This window comes from Centruroides sculpturatus, unplaced genomic scaffold (assembly GCF_000671375.1).
Source record: "Centruroides sculpturatus isolate CEXI.00-Female unplaced genomic scaffold, Cexi_2.0 scaffold346, whole genome shotgun sequence".
NCBI classification, from domain to species: domain Eukaryota; kingdom Metazoa; phylum Arthropoda; class Arachnida; order Scorpiones; family Buthidae; genus Centruroides; species Centruroides sculpturatus.
Genome location: NW_019384533.1, coordinates 217,905 through 238,899, shown reverse-complemented (window position 1 = coordinate 238,899; position 20,995 = coordinate 217,905). Strand labels below are relative to the sequence as shown.

At 27.6% G+C, this 20,995-nt stretch overlaps 1 protein-coding gene across 1 annotated transcript in view; it reads left to right on the top strand.

Moving 5' to 3' along the window:
* LOC111623093 (serine/threonine-protein kinase/endoribonuclease IRE1-like) overlaps window positions 1-20,995 on the top strand; it is a 65,829-nt gene that overhangs the window by 31,295 nt on the left and 13,539 nt on the right. The window contains exons 6-12 of the mRNA XM_023365574.1: window positions 278-320; window positions 556-617; window positions 3,491-3,550; window positions 12,582-12,667; window positions 13,392-13,548; window positions 16,135-16,496; window positions 17,682-17,733. Coding sequence (XP_023221342.1) covers window positions 278-320; window positions 556-617; window positions 3,491-3,550; window positions 12,582-12,667; window positions 13,392-13,548; window positions 16,135-16,496; window positions 17,682-17,733 — 822 coding nt within the window. The remainder of the gene's footprint in view (window positions 1-277; window positions 321-555; window positions 618-3,490; window positions 3,551-12,581; window positions 12,668-13,391; window positions 13,549-16,134; window positions 16,497-17,681; window positions 17,734-20,995) is intronic.

The window sequence follows — 20,995 nt, the reverse complement described above, 5'->3', positions numbered from 1 at the left end:
TTAGATTTGAGTTTAAATTTTTATCATAATTTCCATTTTAGAAAATTTATCAGTTAACTATGCTGAAGTACAGATAGGAAATTTTTTGACTATAAATGATTATGCTTATGTTTTTTAAAATTACAGTATATTTTTTCTTTATTTATGAGCCTGCAATCTAATAAATTTTATTACAAAAATGTTTGCATAAGCTTTTTATAATTAATTAATTAAAACTTATTTTATAAAATAAAATTAAGTAAAAAATTTAAATACTAGTATTTACTGTTTCTTTCAGAATATCAAGTCAGTATGTTTGACAGCACAAGTAGAGAGAAAAGGTAAAGTACTTGCTATTTAAAATCTTTATTTTTATTGCTTTTTTCATAAACTTTTTGAAAGCTCTAATAATAGAATAAGAAGTTTTGTTTTAGTAATCAAGAAAATATTTAGTATAAATATATTTGAATATTTTTTAAAAAATTATTATTTATTAGTTTTATTAGAATCAATAATAATCTGTTGAAAATATTCCAATATATAATAAAAGCATAATAATGAAATTATATGTTTCAGATGGAATGTCACATTTTTTGATTACTCTTCACATGTTTCACCTGACAATAATGAAAATTATGGTAAGTTAGGTATAATGTAAAAATAATTTACTTTATAAATTCTTATATATGTAAATATATATATATATATATATATTTCTTTAGTGTCCAAAAACTTGGACACTAAAGAAATAACAGCAAAACTCGAAGTTGCCCAGAGATCAATGGAGTGAAGCATACTAGGAATAACCAAGAGAGATTACAAAAGAATAGAGTGAATTAGGCAGAAAACCCAGGTAACTGATGTGATCCAGAGAATTAAATCTCTCAAATGACAATGGGCAGGACATCTGGCAAGAAGGACTGACAACAGATGGTCTACAAGAATTATGATGTGGTATCCACAGGGAATCAAGAGACCCAAACTTAAGATAGGACTATGACATAAGGAAACAAGTAGGCACAACATGATGGAGAGAAGCAAATGATAGGCAAACATGGGCACAAATAGAGGATGATTATGTAAGGGAGGCTATACCGTAATTTGAAATGGTATAATTAGAATAAGCTGATGCTGATGATGATGATGTATATATATATAATATATATATGTTTTAATTGTCATTGGAAAAAAATCTATGAATTCTAGTGTAATGCAAAATCATCAACTAAGTCAGTCAGTGGCAGTAAGTCAGATAAATTATTAAATAGGATGTTGCTTTATTAACTCAAGGTATATAGACTACAAAGGCACTAGATGTACAGTACATAAAACATGCAGTTGAATCTACCACTATCTTTAGTGTAACCCAAGGGTAAGAGAATGGGTCTAAACAAAATGGTCTCTTGTGTGTGTGTCTGTGTCTGTGTAAACAAAGTGTTGTATAGCACTACCTGGCGACAACAAAATTTGAACCTCAAGTTAGAAAATATACAGTAAGACCCGCGTAACGTGGGAGAAGCATTTCTAGACGACAAAGCACTAAACGAAACAGTGTTAAACAAGGTCATTTTAACATAGAGTAAATAGGGATAGGGGAACATGTGACCAAAAATAAACAAATGTTACTTTAATTTTAAGTTATTTTTGTATTAATTTGTATAATAATATATGTTAAATAACACATAAACATATGCACACAGAAATGTAAAGTTCATTTTTTGTGATGAAGGTTCTGACTTTTCTGAAATTCTTGTTTATTTGCAATGAAGTCATGAAGTTTCATTTGTCACTTTTTTCTTTCCTTAAGTAAATGCCAATAGCAGGAGATCGCATCCAAAGCGCCTCGTTTTGCTTTTGCATTCCTTTCAAAATCTGGATCATTCGCTACAATTTGATCAACAATTTCAGTTATCATTACCAAATTTTTACTAAGGAAATCTGTAGAGAAATTATTTGGATTCTTTGTTTTCAGAATCTCTATTTTCCAGTTCTATGTGAATTCCTTGCTCTGCCAGTTCTTAAAGGTCGTCGTTGGTAAGGCTCTGACCAGAAACCTGTGGTAACTCCTCAATATCCTGCTCGTCTACATCTAGACCTGCTGTATCAATTAGGTTGACAATTTGGTCAACCTAATGATACAGCGATAGGCTCTTCTCGTTGAGAATTCTTGGATATCTTCAGCCATAACTTCTTCCACAGTTTGTTCATGCATTTATCAGTTAATTCTTGCCAAGTGAAGCCAATATTGCCTATGGCATCCATGATGTTATATTTTTTCCAAAATTGCACCAAACAAACAAATGCAAATGTCCAAATTTTAAAGTAACGTTTGATATAGATTTAAAGAAAGTACACCTTTTTGCTACCTTTTGCTGATTGTTTTGTGTTTGCAAATAATCGTATTATATACGAATCAATGAAATGCCGCAATAATATAAATTGGAGTAAATTTTAACCTATTTTTTAGGCTTCAAGCAGACCACATTATATCGAAATCAGCATTAAGTGGGGTCTTACTGGACTTTAATTCTGTAGTAATATAGTTTAATAAAGATTGAGTTGCAGTGGAACAAAGTGGAAGACAGTAATTCATTAGTGACCAAAAAATGAAAAAAAATGTAAATGGATTTGGAAGAAATTGAATGATAAAATTTTAACTTTAAGCCACATTGAATGGATAAATCATTTTATTATTATTTTTATTTGAGATTTATAAGTCAACTATCAGATATGAATCCAAAATTATTAAGTATTAAGCTTATGAGATATTATTAACAGAAAAGAGATGAAATTCAGATTAAAGAAAAATATATTGTTACTGTTTTGTTGGTGTTAATTTTTAAATATAATGTAAAAATTAAAACTAACAGTTTAATCTTTCAATTATACATCTTTTGATACTGTAAGAATAATTTAAGTAGACTTAGAATGCAAATGTCCAAATTTTAAAGTAACATTTGATATAGTATTAAGAAGAAATTACCATAATTTCCTGCATGTGACCTGCAATTAGCATATAAATCAACAAAAATTATTAGTATGCATATCTTGAATCTGTTTTTAAATAAATTTTAAAACATATATAATCTGCTGATTATATTCAGAAAATTATGATACTTTAAAATTATTTGGTTGATAAGAATTGAAATAAAATTTTTAAAATGAGAAATTTTTTTAAAAATTAGATTTGAGTTTAAATTTTTATCATAATTTCCATTTTAGAAAATTTATCAGTTAACTATGCTGAAGTACAGTTAATGTAATATCTTTATTAAAAAATTAATTTTTAACATTAACAGTACGTAATATAGATGTAATTGGATAGAGAATATAGCCTATCTTCATAATTAATTTTATTTAAGAGTTAAATCTTAAATGAAGTAATTTCATTTTATAAATATTTAATTTCTGTAAATGTTAACTTTATGGAAAAATTTTAAAATAATTCATTGTTTGTTTTAATAATTTATTATACACTATCATATTAAAATTTTTACTATATTATTTTTAGGTTTTGCTCATTTCTCATCTAGTGCAGGAGGAAGAATATTAACACTGGATAGAATTAATGGTAATTTTAATTAACATATGAAATAAGATAAATAACATGAAATCCACCAAATAAGTTTGCCACTGTTGCCAGTTTACATTTGGTTATAATATGATTAATTAATAATTAGAAATAAATTAAAATTAAATTAAATAATTTAGAATTTTCTGGGAGAAAAGATGAAATCCACATCTACGTATCTTGCAGATGTTTTATCAGTTACACTATCGGGATTTCTGTGTAATCTTTGCTTTCCAACTATAATTAAGTAAAACCATATAAGCATACAGGTTAATTGCTATGCCAGACATCTTACATCCATAGCTTTTCATGACTAATTACAAGCTTTACTGGTTTGTGTGTGTGTGTGTGTGTGTGTGTGTGTGCGCACCATGCCAACCATATTGTGTGTTGCCATGCCAACCATATTTTACACACATACAATATGTATGTTGTAAAAGCTCTAGTTTCCATGTTGCCTCATGTTATATGAACATTTTATAGAAAAGCAACATCATTCAACAAAAGAGGCAGGATTCTTAAACCAGAAATATTACTTCTGAATTATTTAATTTGATTTAACCTAATTTATTTTTAATAATTAAATTTAATACAAGATGATGGCCTAACTGCCTATCTTTTGGCCAAATTATTTTATTTAATTGTTAATTAGTCATGTCATAGACAATAGACTGGTGAATATTATTTGAATCATGCTGTTTGTTTGAATACATTAGAATATGAAATTTTATAATATTTGCTTAATGAATTTAATGATTTTTTTTTCATATAATTTTGTAATTAGGTTTTTAGGCAAGTTAAACTCTTAAAACCAAAGCAATTCAATAAATTAATGGATATATCATCATTCAAATATCTTGAAAATCACATTTAATATTGATTATTCATACAAGTCTTTTTTTATTTAATGCTATTCTCTAAAAATAGTAAAATTTTTTATACGTTTATAGTAGGATTTAAAAAAGAAATGATTAATTAGGTTGACAATTTGGTCAACCTAATGATACAGCGATAGGCTCTTCTCGTTGAGAATTCTTGGATACCTTCAGCCATAACTTCTTCCACAGTTTGTTCATGCATTTATCAGTTAATTCTTGCCAAGTGAAGCCAATATTGCCTATGGCATCCATGATGTTATATTTTTTCCAAAATTGCACCAAACAAACAAATGCAAATGTCCAAATTTTAAAGTAACGTTTGATATAGATTTAAAGAAAGTACACCTTTTTGCTACCTTTTGCTGATTGTTTTGTGTTTGCAAATAATCGTATTATATACGAATCAATGAAATGCCGCAATAATATAAATTGGAGTAAATTTTAACCTATTTTTTAGGCTTCAAGCAGACCACATTATATCGAAATCAGCATTAAGTGGGGTCTTACTGGACTTTAATTCTGTAGTAATATAGTTTAATAAAGATTGAGTTGCAGTGGAACAAAGTGGAAGACAGTAATTCATTAGTGACCAAAAAATGAAAAAAAATGTAAATGGATTTGGAAGAAATTGAATGATAAAATTTTAACTTTAAGCCACATTGAATGGATAAATCATTTTATTATTATTTTTATTTGAGATTTATAAGTCAACTATCAGATATGAATCCAAAATTATTAAGTATTAAGCTTATGAGATATTATTAACAGAAAAGAGATGAAATTCAGATTAAAGAAAAATATATTGTTACTGTTTTGTTGGTGTTAATTTTTAAATATAATGTAAAAATTAAAACTAACAGTTTAATCTTTCAATTATACATCTTTTGATACTGTAAGAATAATTTAAGTAGACTTAGAATGCAAATGTCCAAATTTTAAAGTAACATTTGATATAGTATTAAGAAGAAATTACCATAATTTCCTGCATGTGACCTGCAATTAGCATATAAATCAACAAAAATTATTAGTATGCATATCTTGAATCTGTTTTNATACGAAATTTTCAGGATACGACATGAAATTCGAACATATTTTTGCTCCACGATACGAACAAAAACTCACCATACGACGTTACATTAGTTCGCATTTTTCATTTGTTTTTCTTACTACAGTTATTTTTTTAAATGTATTACTTGGCTTTAATTTGAGTATGTTTTTCGCGTTGGAATGAATTATTTGGTTTTACATGTAATCGTATGGGAAAAGATGATCCACCTTACAACATTTTCATGATACGATCTCAGTTTCGGAACGGATTAATTTCGTATCCTGAGGTACCACTGTACATATAATTTATTTGTCTACAAAATACTACTATTTTCTTATGTTAAAAAGTTCAATTATATGATGATACATATTTTTTATACGTGTTTAAAATTTTATAAATACATTAAAGGTATGAAAATAAATTTATTAATACTTAAAATAAAATTAGTTTATAAGTTTTAGGGTTTTTTCTAGTATTATTAAATTATAGACATTATTTATATAGTTCTTTTAAAAGAAACAAGAAGTTTGGTGACACACAAATTAGACTTTGCAACAGGTAAACTCCCACTGTCATCTGACTGATTAATCAAACTACTGTTAACTTATTATTACTTAAATTAAAGTTTGAAATTATTAGATTTTACATTTACAGAATAGAGAATTTTCATAGTGGACAATTACTTGAAGAAAAGTTGTTGGAGATTAGAGCAATAGTTTTTGAAAAATATGAATCATCTGTGCTAATAAAAGTTTTTTTATAAATTTTTTAGCTGGTGGCAGTCCATGAAGTGTTTGCATAACAAAAGAAGAGTTGTTACAAACAAAGTTATCTGAGAAAAGACTATGAGATATTCAGGCATGCTTAGAAGCAAATGCAAAAATTCTTAAAGGCATTTATCTCAAGACTTGATCATTTTATTGTTCTGTTTATATAACTATGAAAATAATCAAATTCTGGCCTTGTAAAGGATGTTATGAGCTTATTTTTTATTCAATGTTCATAATTTAAGTATTTCTGACAATACATAGCAGAACAATAACACTCAGCATTGTCAATTCTGGTTTGTCTCATCAAGCTTCTTATATTACTACTTATGACTAAATTTTTCATTTATTTAATGCAAATAAAATACAATTTTATATCTTATCTTAATGTATTTTTAAATATTAAATATAAATAAAGTAATTAATTTAATATTGAAAGGAATATAAATAATTTAATAATTATTTTAAACGAAAATCAATTTTTTAAAATACTTCTTAAAATATTAAAAAACTTCAAAGGTTGATACAGAAGACAACTTGTGTTTTTTAGCTATAACTGCATTTTATCAGAGACAAAACTACTAAGGATTACAACCATTAGTTTTTATTACATTACAATGCATTTCATGTGCAAAAAGTTTGTTACACATGCACCCCTCTTCAGGCAGAGTCGGTAGATTAACTGGTCTTTCGACTTCCTATCTTCGCTCGTTGCTAGAATCAACTAGAGACAAATGTTACCACCAGGGGCACTGCAATCACTACAAGACCGCTAGATCGAATCCCTGTGAGGTCGAATGTTTTCTTTTTATTGAAAGATATATAACCTTCGAGTTCGATTTCATAATTTTTTATATGCATTTTATTATAAGAATGAAAAAGCTTTTATTTAAACCCAAAACCAGGTTTATGGATAAATAAATGACACTTAATAAAACATTAAACACCTTCCATCGCTGAGAAATGTTTATTTAATAAAACACTAACATTTTCAGCCTCATGGAATAAACTATCCTCAGGTGTAAATGAGTTCGAACGTATTTTATTAAATAAACATTTCTCAGCGATGGAAGGTGTTTAATGCTTTATTAAGTGTTTTAAAAACGCTGAGTTTTATATTTAGTTAAATAAATGACAAGGAACAAAACTGACACAATAGTATTATTATTATTAAATTGTGCTATTATGTGAATTTATTATACGTTAAAAATTTATTGTACATACAAACAAATTATATTATACATATTAATAATAATAATTATTATTATTATTTGCGTTATTAAAATTTACTTTAAGTGAGAAATTTTTCTATGGTTTTTACTTTCAACTGATGAAATAAATGATTGATTAATCGTTCGCGTGAAAAAATGCAATCGACAAGTAACAAAAAAGTGCAAAAATCTGGAAGTCAAGTAGGACTTGTGACCAGCATTGTCACATCCTATCATCAATGTAACAGAGCACTGATTTAATATATTATCCATTATTGAAAAATAAACATCCATGTTTGGGTTTGTTAATTTTTCGCATACTTTGCTTTCTGCCCAGTACATCAATTGGCAAAGCTTATAGCTTGGATATAACAAACCTCCTCGAGATTTGATGAATGTAAATGTCTTCTCTGGTGCAGCATCCTCAGGTTTTGCTGTTAATATATTTTTGCATTCATCACAACCGAGTGATGGCAGTAGACGATAAATAATATAACCTCCTAAATAATGTAGGATAAACTTAAATGTTTCTGGTGTACAATAATCATGATCTAATAATTCACTATCACTAGGATCTCCATAGTATAAACTTGGATCACAAACAAATTTTCTAAATGTTCTTCCAATTGTTCTTGAACTTCTCTGAATGGTTTTTTATGACTATGAAGAAGATTTTTTAAAGTAATAAGCATAGATCCTGGATCAGTTTGAACTGATGCTCGTTTGGGAGGACGAACCAAACTGTAAACAGTCATCAGTCTGTACAGGTATAAGAACTGTACTGTTGTGGGATGAGAATTGCTTCCACTTCCTTGTCTTATCATTCCAAAGAAACGCTAATTGAAATGAAAACATAAGTTAAGGTTTAATACAAGATTATATAATCATTACACTAAGTCAATTTTACCTCTAATGGGTCCTGATTAAAGTGAGCTGTCAGGATATAATATGAGTTTGGAAGCAATTGTCTGACGAGTGCTAAGATACTAGTCAGCGTCAAGCGTAGATTTTCTGCTGTCTGGTGGCTCAAAAATCCCTTTTGATCAGTGCTTCTAATCTGTAATCTGAATGCTTCCCATCTATTTAACCATTCTAGAGATTCTTCAATAACCTATTTTTAAAAAGTTGTTAATTAAAACATTTATAGTTTTTGCTAGTGAATCATTACTATTACCTTGAGATCATTTGAATCATGTCTGATTCCTTCCTGTGGCAATCTACGATTTAAAGCATCAAAAAGAGCATTGATGTGACGTATGAAACTTATTGTAACATCTGCATTCTTTAGGATAGCAACCTCACGCTGTTTATAAAACAGCATAGCATCAGCAAAAGTATTACTAAATATCTATAAATATATGAGATAAATAAAAGTATTCTTATCAAGTCAAGATTATATAAGTAAAAAAAAGTGTTACTTGAGCTGCCAGCAATACACTCATTCTCTGGAAGTTATTGGGATTAACATGTATTTCTGTCACTTTGGGACATGCCTTTAATCCCTTTGGTAATTTGGAATCTTCATCAACAACTGCTTTAAAATGCTGTAATTCTACCCTTCCTTCAGGAAACTAAAAGTAAAAATGCAGAATAATGCAATGGCTTATATTATAAATTAGGTGAAAACACTTTATTTTCTTAGTTTTACCTGAAAGTATGTATTTTTCAAAAGATTGTTTCGCATACATTTTAAAATATGTGGTACATCAATAATAGCCAGTACTTGTCTATCTGCAGCAGGGTTTGTAAATGAGCATTGTATATTATTTGTGTCTGCACAAATTCCTAGAGCTTTTAAAGCTGCTTTGTTTGTGCTGGCACCATCACAAACTATTGCATTGACTATTGCACCACACTGTTCTAAATGAATAATTGCTTGCAAAATAAGTTTTGCAACAGTAGAACCTGGGACAGAGCTTTTTGAACAGAATGTGCCAATACATTGTACCCAACTAGCAAAGTGAGGTCTGAACATAAACACTAGGCCATGATCACCTGCTGTAAATTCACTCTGTGGCAATTCAGAATTGTCACCATAATCAACAAGTCCAATCATTTCACCAGTAGCTTTTGAAAGTTCTATATGTTTTTGAAGTGTGATTTCATCAAAAATTAAAACTCCCTGGCGTTCTGTTTGTGGAATTGTCTCCAATTTTGTCTTTAAAATAACAAAAAGATCTTCATCAAATCCAAATTTGGCATTAATGCCTCTGATATATTGATGCAGTGTAGACTGACAGGGTAAAGGCAAGTAATCATTATTTCTCAAAAATTCATAGAGAGATGGTGACCTAATTTTTAAAAGTAAACAGTCAAGTAACCAATTAATGTCATATCTCATACCCTTTTTGCTTTTTATATGGCATGCTTTCAGCATGTGCTCTATTATAAGTTTCTGTCTTGGTGGTAAGGAATCAAGTTTATCAGCTGACAACTGTTTCATTTTAAGTTCAGTATTTTCTTGATGAAGCTTGAGATTTTCTGTTTGAAGGGTTTTCAGTTTCTTCCTATAGATCATCTTTTGCTTTCTGCACCGATATAAATCCTCTTTGACTTTTAACAATTCAGACTGCAAAGCAGAGATTTTATTGACATATAACAGCTCAGGATGCTGTGTAGTTGCTGCTTCAGATGTGGAGGGTTCTTCTACTTCCTTTTCTACAGTTGTTACTTGGGAGTGTGTATCATGCAAATCTAATGATTGATAAAAAAAAATATCAGACAATTAATCTTAAAGTATTTATAAGGAAAGATGGGCCACAGAGAGATAACCCTCAGTGAATCACAGTGGATCTCACAAACCCAGCTCAATCTTTACTTAATTTTTAAATATAAAATGTTCCTTAAATATAGATAAAATAGATAGATAGATAAAATTTAATTTTATATTAAAACACAGGGTCCGAGAGACGCACTGCAACTCAGGCAAGGGCAAAAAATTACATGACTCACTGAGGATTAAGATTACATAAAAACCATAAATAGTTACCTTTGGTATTGTCTTTTTGTGATCCCTTCCTAGATGGTTCTTCATTTCTTGTGAGACATCGCGTTGATCGTTTTTGAGGTACAGACCTACTAATGTACTTAGGACAATTAGGGAAGTTTGATGGATATGCATCCGACGTTAATGCCCAGCGATCTCGTGGAATTTCTACTTTCTCTCCATTTATAACATGAGAGAAGGTTTTTAAAATAAATCTACTCGCAAAATGTACGTCACAAACGTAACATTTATTTGTTAGCATCTTGTCGTCTCGTGGAATGCATCGCATCCACTCCTCAATCTTATCGCTAGGAGCACGGAAGAAATGTCTCTTCTCGTTCGATGACTTATATCCTGCCTTGCATCCTGGCACAAAGCACGTTGGCATTTTTATGGAGCTAAAAAAACAATTATTATAGGTCAAAATCACTGACTTCAGTATATACCTAGCAAGAACAACGATCTCCTGCTAACAGTGGCGCCGACTAGCGGCAAATATTGTCTCTAGCTAAGTTTGAACTATTAGTCGAAAGACCAGTTAATCTACCGACTCTGCTTCAGGTAATACATAACTCTTTTGCTAAAGCATACAGTGGAGTATTTTTAAAGATTGATTTTTTTTAAAAATATATAAAAAAAACCATACCATAATTATATATATATAACTGTTACTTATACAAGTTAATAATAATTTTTAGAAATTTTTATTTTATTCTTTAATATTTTTGCTAAATATTAAAAGAATAATTCTTTCTTTTTATTTTGTATTAAATATAAAACAACTTAAAACCTTTAGTTTTAATTATTTAGCATTTGTATATTTAATTAGCCAAAATGTAGCTTGATAATAAATCTGACTTGATTATTTGATTATATTTTGGTTTGGTTTCCTATATCATTGCAATATTGAAGTTTACATTAGCTGGATTCCTTTATTAATTGAAGTAAACATGAATGAGCAGTATTTTTTAACCTTTTTCTAACAGTTGATCCCGACTTGGTAACTTTTTTCTCACAGCATCCCTATTTCTTTATCAGTGTAGAGTTAGTTATAGCACATTTTGTACTTTTAATAATATAGGTAAGAAAATTGTATAGTGCTGCTCAGCATTATATTTCACAATACTCCTAAAAGGTTACTGTAGTGCCCTAGTTGACAATCACTAAGTCACAATAAGATTAACATTAAACCAATCAAAAGAAGTTTTAAAAAGTTATTCTTAAACTATCAGTGCTTGATATTTGAAGATTATTCAAAATGGATAAAAATGACTATTTCTAAGAGTTTTAAAAGATAAAATATAGAAAAAGTCTTTGAGCTAAAACACTCAATTGTCACTGATTTCGAGGTAATGAATTATGACTTTAAACAGTTAACAATAAAAAGATATTTATTTTACTCTGATTGCTTTTCCATTTTCTTATCCATATGCATTTGCCTTCTTTTTTTGGCCTCATTATTGGATAACAATGCTCGTTTTACATTGGTGCTTTTATACTGTACAAAATCAGCATGCATCTAATGACATTCCATTATTTAAATTTATATTATTTACATATTTTAGTGTACTGCAGTGTTCTTATATTAACATCTAATTATATTATTTTCTTTATACAATATTTTTATATTATTTCTATTAATTTTATTAACATGTTTGTTGCAATGTTGGAACAAAAGAGATTCTTTATTCTTTAATTGTATTGCTGCTTCATATTCTTTTAGTCTTTCTTCCAGCTTCAGTTTTGTCTCACCTAAGTATTTGGTTGAGAATACACATGGGAGTTTATATATTACTCCTGCTACATCCAGTTGCTGATTTTTTTTCTTTGTTATAAACAAAATTTAATGAATTTGATAACCTTGTTTTTTGTGATGGGATGATGAGTGTAGAAACATTATTAAATTTACTTTTATATTTTTCATAAAAACTATTTATATGGGACATATTTTTTAGTTATTTTCTTATTGATCAGTGAAGATTATTCATTGATCAATATTTGAAAATGAAGGCAAGATTTTTAAGAAATATTGCTATGTAAATTATAGAGACTTCTAGAATTAATAATTTATGAAATACTGTTGTCTTTTGTATTTGTACATTTTTCTGTATATGAGGAAAATAAAAATAATTTTATTATTTTTAGTCCTGCTTTATATATTGGTGAATATGCACATGGGTTATATGCTCTTCCTTCTCTAATTGATGAAAAGCAAGCTGTTATAGTGGTAAGTAAATAAAAGCTGTTTTATAAAATCATTTTGAAATATTTTAAGTAATAAATAAACACATTAATTTATGAATATATGACACTGCATCCTAACATCTTTAGTCTACAGATATGTAAGTATTTTATAAATTTGATATTAGATAAAATGGTGACATTTAAAGAATTGCTTTCAGATTAAAAATTTTAAAAGTATACAATGTAAAGCTTATTGTAAATTCCAGTAATATTTTTTCAGAAGAAAGATGAAAGTTATTCACAAATTAAATTATAACTTATCTAGTTTGAAACTTATTTATTTTTNTTATAACTTACATGATATTAATGTTGTAATATGATGTAGGGTATATAGATTGCTAGGACTTCTTATAACATTTTTATGACTTTATTTTAAAAAATAATGCAAATAAAAAAGTTCTTGACACTAAATATAATATTTTGTTTTTTAATATTTTTTCTAAAATAAGGACATCATTTTCTGCACCTAATGAAAAAATGGGAAAATTCTCCATATATAAAATTTCAATTATAAGAATGAGAAAAATTAATTGAAATATGGGATTTATTAAATATTTAAGAGAATAATGAAATATATAAAGAATCTAATAAATTAGTCTTTATTAAAATTCAAAATTAAATAATATAAATTGGAATAATTTGAATATTGTCTCTGTTTTTATGATCATGATTTTAATTTAATTGCTAATTTTTTAACTTTTTATTAGATACGTGAGCCATTACTACTTGAAGGACCTGATAGTTCCTCAGATAAAACAATTCATCCTTCCTTACTTAATAAAGTAAATCAATTTGAAATTCCATTGATATTAGAAGATAAATATTCAATGCATCACCAAAATTCCCGTGATGTACTATTACTAGGTATGTTTTTAATTAATATAGTTTTAAATATATAAAAATATAATGTTCATATACATGGGTTTGTCTGTGTCATTATGTAAGGTTGCCAACTTTTAGGACAATAAGTTAATTGCGCGTCAGGAAAACCTAGGGGCGAATTGTATGTGGGTGGTGGTGGCAGAGGCAATGATGACAAGTGTCTTACAAAAACCCATTTATTTTGACATGAAGTTAACTTACATAATATAAATAAACAATGCGATCTAGATCGGCTTGATAGCAGTGATCTCCGGTTGTCGGTGGTTGGATGCAGTCCATGATCCGAAGATGCAAGCCCCAGGGCTTGGATGGCACAGTGTCTATTGCACCAGAGGTGATACTGGGACGGGAGTGATTTACTGGCAGATGACGGTTCTGGATCTGCGAGATGGCATTTGTCCAGAGGAGAATCGACTCGTCCTTGAGATTTGGGGGTTTTATAGGATTTTCCTCGAATATCACCCTTTTGATTGGTTCCGTTCATCCTCTCCCTTACCCTGATTGGTCATTCTTTTGTCTCTAGGTGAAACCCAAGACTGATCCAGATTGGGAAAGGTCAGAGAGGTGATAATGGAGCTTTTAAAGTCCACGTTATGGCCCTTTTCTCTGACATCTTTGAACCTAAACAGTCCACCAGATGTCCACCAGACCTGTGGAATTTACCCCCTAATGCGTTTGGGCTAAACAGATGTGCCTTTAGTCATTAAACCCCCCCTTTCCTTGATTGTTTCAACCCGACACTTGTTCGTGAGCATTTCGACAAAGCTCTCTCTCTCTGTCAACATTCCCCCTTGCCATTTATCATCATGTTGCGTTTGTTTTACAATAAGTAAGAAAGTTTTCTTCTCGTCTGGGTTTTGTTACCAACTCACCCTCTTGACCCAATTTGATCTTTGAAACTCTCTGACTTAGGCGTTTTGTAATTAGTCGAAATTTTGACGCACTTTTACAACCCTCACAATTAGGTATATTTTAGAAATCCTAGCTCTCATTTGCTAAAGAATTGAAACTCTTCTGATCTATAAAACATTTATTAAGTTGAAAAGAGAAAAATTTAGAATTCAAAAGATTATATAAAGATAGTGAAATTAGAATAAAAATGTGCCAGATTGAAAATGATTTCGTTTTGTCACTAGTGGTTGTTTTAATTATAACTTACATGATATTAATGTTGTAATATGATGTAGGGTATATAGATTGCTAGGACTTCTTATAACATTTTTATGACTTTATTTTAAAAAATAATGCAAATAAAAAAGTTCTTGACACTAAATATAATATTTTGTTTTTTAATATTTTTTCTAAAATAAGGACATCATTTTCTGCACCTAATGAAAAAATGGGAAAATTCTCCATATATAAAATTTCAATTTTGTATTTTATTTTATTTTTTTTCTTTTTTATTTCCAACTCTCAAAAAACAAATGTGTCAGAGACTTTTGAATCAATCTACATAAAAACTTGAGTACAGTCTGTCATAACAGATAAGATTTCATACACATTGACAAATAACACAAGATTACATATATTATAGACTTAGTTATTCTAGTCAACATTCTACACAACATCCAAAATACATGTATTGAAAAAAATCAGTAAGAACTCACCCATGAAATAAAGTGCCTGTGGAGAATAGATAAGGTAATTATCATGTCTTAATTCTTTCTAGCAGTGCAAAAAATACATCATATCACATTCACTGCACAAAATTCTAGAAAATTAAAGCTTCACAACATTACAGAAATTACACTATAAAAAACTGCTATACTAAACACATCATGTGGTCAGAAAATTCTTAAACACACACACACACACACACACACACACACACGAACAACATTACAGAACAAACTATTATTTACTTATGCAGTGATTTTTGTCTGGTATGGCATTAGGCACCAGTATATGAACCAAATAGGATGCAGTTTACACTATAATAATAATAATGTGCAAAGTATTAAAGATAGTCAAAAAGTTTAATATGATGAATATAAAAATTATTTTTTATTTCAAATTCTATTTATACTGTTATAAACAGAATTTGAAATTTTATGTGATTTTATTTGAAACTGTAAATTTGTAAAATGAACATGAGAGAGAGAGTGGGGAAAAACTTTGATAATCATTCTCTGTACGTTTTATTAATTAACTTCTGTTATTTTGTGTGTGCTGCTGTATGTGCTATAAATGTTATTAATAAACAACATTTATAGTACATTAAAATAAGCAAGGATTTTTTTGTAACTGATTTTAAAAGATCTTGGATTATAAAATTAATTTAAATTAACACTGTTTTATATATTAATATTAATTATAAATTATGCTGTCTGTATTATATTTCTTGATGGAAAATGGCAGTTATAAAAATTATAAAGAAGTTAATTTAATCTTTGTTAATTGGAAATGTTATGGTTAATAAAAATTTGAATTACTAATATTTAATTATTCAGAATTACCTAGACTTATTTATTTTTTTTAATAAGTATGGAGAGACTTTTACTGAAATGTTTTAGATTTTTAAATTTTTTGAATTTTAAAATTTATTTTTATTTTAAAAATATATTTTAGGTTATCACAATTTACCAGAAAATTTTGCCACAACTATTACACCTCTTCTACAAATAACTGGAAAACCAGATCCAACAGCAACTATTATACCTGATAGATTGCCTTTGAGAGGAGAACATGAAAAGAGACCATTGAATACTGTTAAAGAAAATGTAAAGAATAAAAAACATGGGAAATCATCTAAGCAAAAGAAACCTTCAAATCAAATACCACCACCATTTGATATTCATAATAATAGAGTCTATAAAGACAAGATTAGTAATTTAGATCTCTACTCTCAACTGAATAATGTTTCCAGTTGGATTCAGATACCTCTTATACTGTTTTTGTGCTGCACAACTGGCTTAGTTGTATATTATCGAGTAAGTTGAAAGTATAAAATTATCATTAATTACTAATTTTATAAAAATATTAAAAATTATTAAGTATGAAATGTAATAGCTGTAAATTTGATAGTTTTATTTTATATTCTTTATAAGCAGTAGTTAGATTTAGTATTGATAAATTAACAATTTTTTAAATTTAAGAATTAATCTAAATCATAAATATAACTGTAATTTCTTATGAAGATTGGAATACAGATAAAAAAAATACAATACAATAAATACATTGTTTTAAATCATCATGAAATAATGCCATTTTCTTATAGAAGCTTACTATGTTTTTCAAAATAATGAATACTGTTCTACTTAAAATTAAACTTAAATTAGAAATTAAAATTTAAGTTTTTATACATATGTACGGTGTATATCATAGAGTATTGTAAGTATTTAACTAAAACAGAAACGGTAAATTGAGTCCAGTCAGGATCAGTTCTGTCCAAAAAAATTTCATATTTCTTACATCGTATATTGTGGTCATAGACAAGATTCAGAATGATCATAGACCTGATCAGAATTCACATATTTATGTGAATTATTCTGATTGACTCTTGACATTTTCTTCTTTTATCTTTTTATTATAATTTCTTACATTAACTTTAACTGATATTTTCTAAGATGAAATTGGATGAGAAAGTAATGCTGACTAATAAAGAATGAATTTTTTTTAGTGCTGTTTTCATGATAATTCTTTTATTTATTTATTATAATACTACAGTATTACTATTATATTATTTATGACTAAATTGAGTATTAAGGCACAATTAGTAATCATTAGTAAGTAATGTCTGCTTGATAATTAAAGACTAATGTTTTAATATTAAATACACATTATTAAGTGAGAAAAATGATTTTTGCTCTTATTTAAATTAATTCATTGCTAAATGATAAAAATTATGGATGATAATGTTTGTTTACAGATCTTAAATAATACTTTTATAGTTTTGTTTTATTTATTTAAAAGAAATTCTATATTTGTATAATATTAAAAATAGAATTTAGAAGTGATGAAAAAATGTTATGCATTAAAATATTTTTATTTCTGTTATCATAGAAAACATTTTTTTTTGTTTAAATATTACTATGTAATGATATAATATATTAATAAAATTTATTATTATTATTAAGTGTTAGTATGTTTATAAAATTAAATAAATTTTTTTACAGACAAGAATTAATCAAACATCCAATAAATATGCATATCGAACTGATGTAGAAGGTATGTTTAATTTGAGATTGAAAGATATTACTTATTAAGACTGATCTAATATCATTAAGTTCTGATAACTTAAATATACTGAAATCTATTTATTATAATTACTTTGGTACTCACTTATACTGATAACAATAACTGACTAATAATATAAAGTGGGGTAGTTAAACATAATTAATGGAAATTTTGGTTTTATTGACTCTGACATTAAAAGAACATGTTAAAACAATTAAAAAATATTTATTGAATAATTCTAATTATAATCGTTATTATTAATAGTAATCCATTCAATGTATAATTAAAATAAGAAATGCCAGAAATTTAATCTACTGTATTTTGGGCAAATATGATTAAATAATAAATGTTTAACATTTATAGTATTGGTTAAAACTAGTCATGGTAATTGATAACTGATCATGTGGTTGATAACTCTCAATCCACTTTGTGGCTGAAAGTATGAAAAGATAGCTTAAAAACTATTTACCTGAAGATAATTGCAATAAGTGAAGTTTATTTTATCTTATATGTTTTGTGATCTGTTAATTCTGGTAACATTTAAATGATTGATAACAATATCCAGGATTATAATAAGCAGTTTCTATTGTATAATAAATAAATAACTTGGTATTTATTTTTTATGCTAATTATTTAATATGAAGATCACTTTTAGAGTAAAAAGAGTTTGTTATAAAGAAATAATTTTTAAAAATTCATTAATTTTTCTTGTTTTCTCAACAAAATACAAATCTCCTCTCACTTTTCTTCTTAATCACCATTCATACATATATTTTTTGAATGAGAGGCAAGCTTGATTATTTCCTCATTAAAGAAGTCTGCTGCCAATTAATTCACTTAAGTAATTGATGACAGTTTCATGGATAACATCCAGATGCAATTTCACCCAAAAATGTCTTTAATTTAAGGAAAAGAAGAAGGTTAGAGGAGGATGGTTGATTATTTTCCATTTAAATTTGTATGGTTTTCTGGCAATATGTGGATATTGTCACGAAGCAGACACTCCCTTATGGGTAAGACTCCATTGATGGTTTTGGATTGCATATCATGGTTCATATTAATAAACTATAACTCCATGGTTCATATTAATAAACTATAAAACTATGAGATATGCTTTAATGGAATATATAAACAACCATTTTAACTTTTAAGAAAAATGAACATGAACAAATGAAGATACAAGTTAATTTGAAAGTACTTGAAAGCTATGTAATGACTGTTTATATACTCCATTAAAGTATATCTTATAGTTTTAACACTGTAATTCTTTCAATATTTTACATTTTCTGTTGGTGCAATGTCTTCTTGAGGCAAAAAATTGACCAATAACATTTCTCAAAAAAATTATTGCCATGACTTCCAGGTTTGAAGATTTTGGACTTAAACTTTTTCAGTTTTATCAGAGAATGTTTGTGATTGCTATTCAAGAACTGCCACTTGCTTTCAGGCATATAGTGAGAGACCCTTCTCTTATCTTCTGCCACTAACTGATCCAAAAATTTATCCCCTTTGCTGTAGTAGTGCTCCAAAAATGCCTGAAATGCAGTAATTTCTTTCTGCTTATTTTCTGGAGTAAGCATTGCTCTGTTGCATAAGTATTTTGATAGTAAAGGGTGAATAGTGACAATTTTGTAAAGGACAAGCGAGAAATAATGGAAATACTTCATTGAGCTCATTGATAGTGAAGCTCCTGTTTTTCTGAATTTGTGCATAAAAAGATCATCTTTCAACTTGTCAGTGATGACAGATGGGCATCCCATTGTTCATCATGTACATTGAATAGTTGATGCCACTTACACACATTTCCCTTGTTCATAACACTTTTCCTATAAACCTCAATATGCTGACAATAGATTTCAGCAAGTTGAATATTTGTTGCATTCAAAAAACAAATTACTGAGTACACTTCACAATTGGCAGGATTGATGATTGATTGACATGCTTTTTTATAAATAGTTGAGAAATATTATCCATAGCATACAGCTCAGAACTTTTAGAAATTTAGTAAATAATCTAAAGAATGCTTTTGATCTTGAAATGGCTTCAGTCAATGACTTTACGGATGTTACATACAAATGGTTCTTAACACTATAACTGGAACCTGTTACCGGTGTTCCTCATGAAAAAACAGTCTATCACAAATGTTTTTGTGATGTTAAACTTCTTATTTAAATGGTTCTTACTTTAAAAAGACCTTTATATGCAATTTTATTAAAAAAAATAAAATTTTCTGTAATTTCTCATATAGTTCTCTACTTTTTTGGAGATTAAGATAGAAAAAATTTTACTTAAATGGTAGTATCTTTTGGCTTTCTAGTTCATTGGGACATTAGCATCATTGTGTTGTTGATAAACCTAAAGATGGGCAGCAAAAGTACTAGGATTCAAGTAGGATTTTTTGTTTTGTTCTGCAATAAAAGCAGAGAGCTATGTATGTTTAAAGAAATTATAGATATCAACCAAAATTTATTTATATAATTTATTTGTAATTTACAGAAACATGGAACGATTGTAGACAGTTGTTGTTGTTTTTTCGTATCATAAACAAATATTTTATAAATCCTCATTGATAAATGTTTTGTGTAAAATAAAATCATATTAATCATATCTTTTTACATTTGAGTGTTTGTATTTCATCCTTAACAAGATAATTCTAAAAAGAAATAATAATTTTCAAAAAAATCTTGTATAAATTATTAGTTATTATTATTATTTTAATTATTATTATATTATTTCTTTTGAGTTATATTCAAACTTCTGAGTATATAAATTGTTTAATTTGAAACTATATCATTAAAGTTGTATTTAAATAATTAATAATAATAATAATATAATATTAATATTTACAGATTAATTTCATTATGTGACTATTTATAATGTAATTTTATAATTAATAAAACATTAACAGACAATAATAAAGCAATTTACTTTTGATGATTTATATTTATGAATTGGATAATATTAAAAAACACCTTTCTCACTTTTTATAGGAAATTATAATTAAATGAACTAATATTTTCAATATTATCTAGAAGTTCTAGCTTACAGTGCATAGAATTATAAATTGGATCTTTCATACAATAAAAACTTCATTTTACTTGTTTCAAAAATAAATGTTCTCCCCAAAAAAGATAGTTCATCTTTTAGACAAATCACTATTCTACCAGCCATGCTAAAAATCTTTGAAACATGCTTACATCATAAAATTTATACCCAAATTACCTCCAGAATTTCCTCTCATCAACACTCAGCC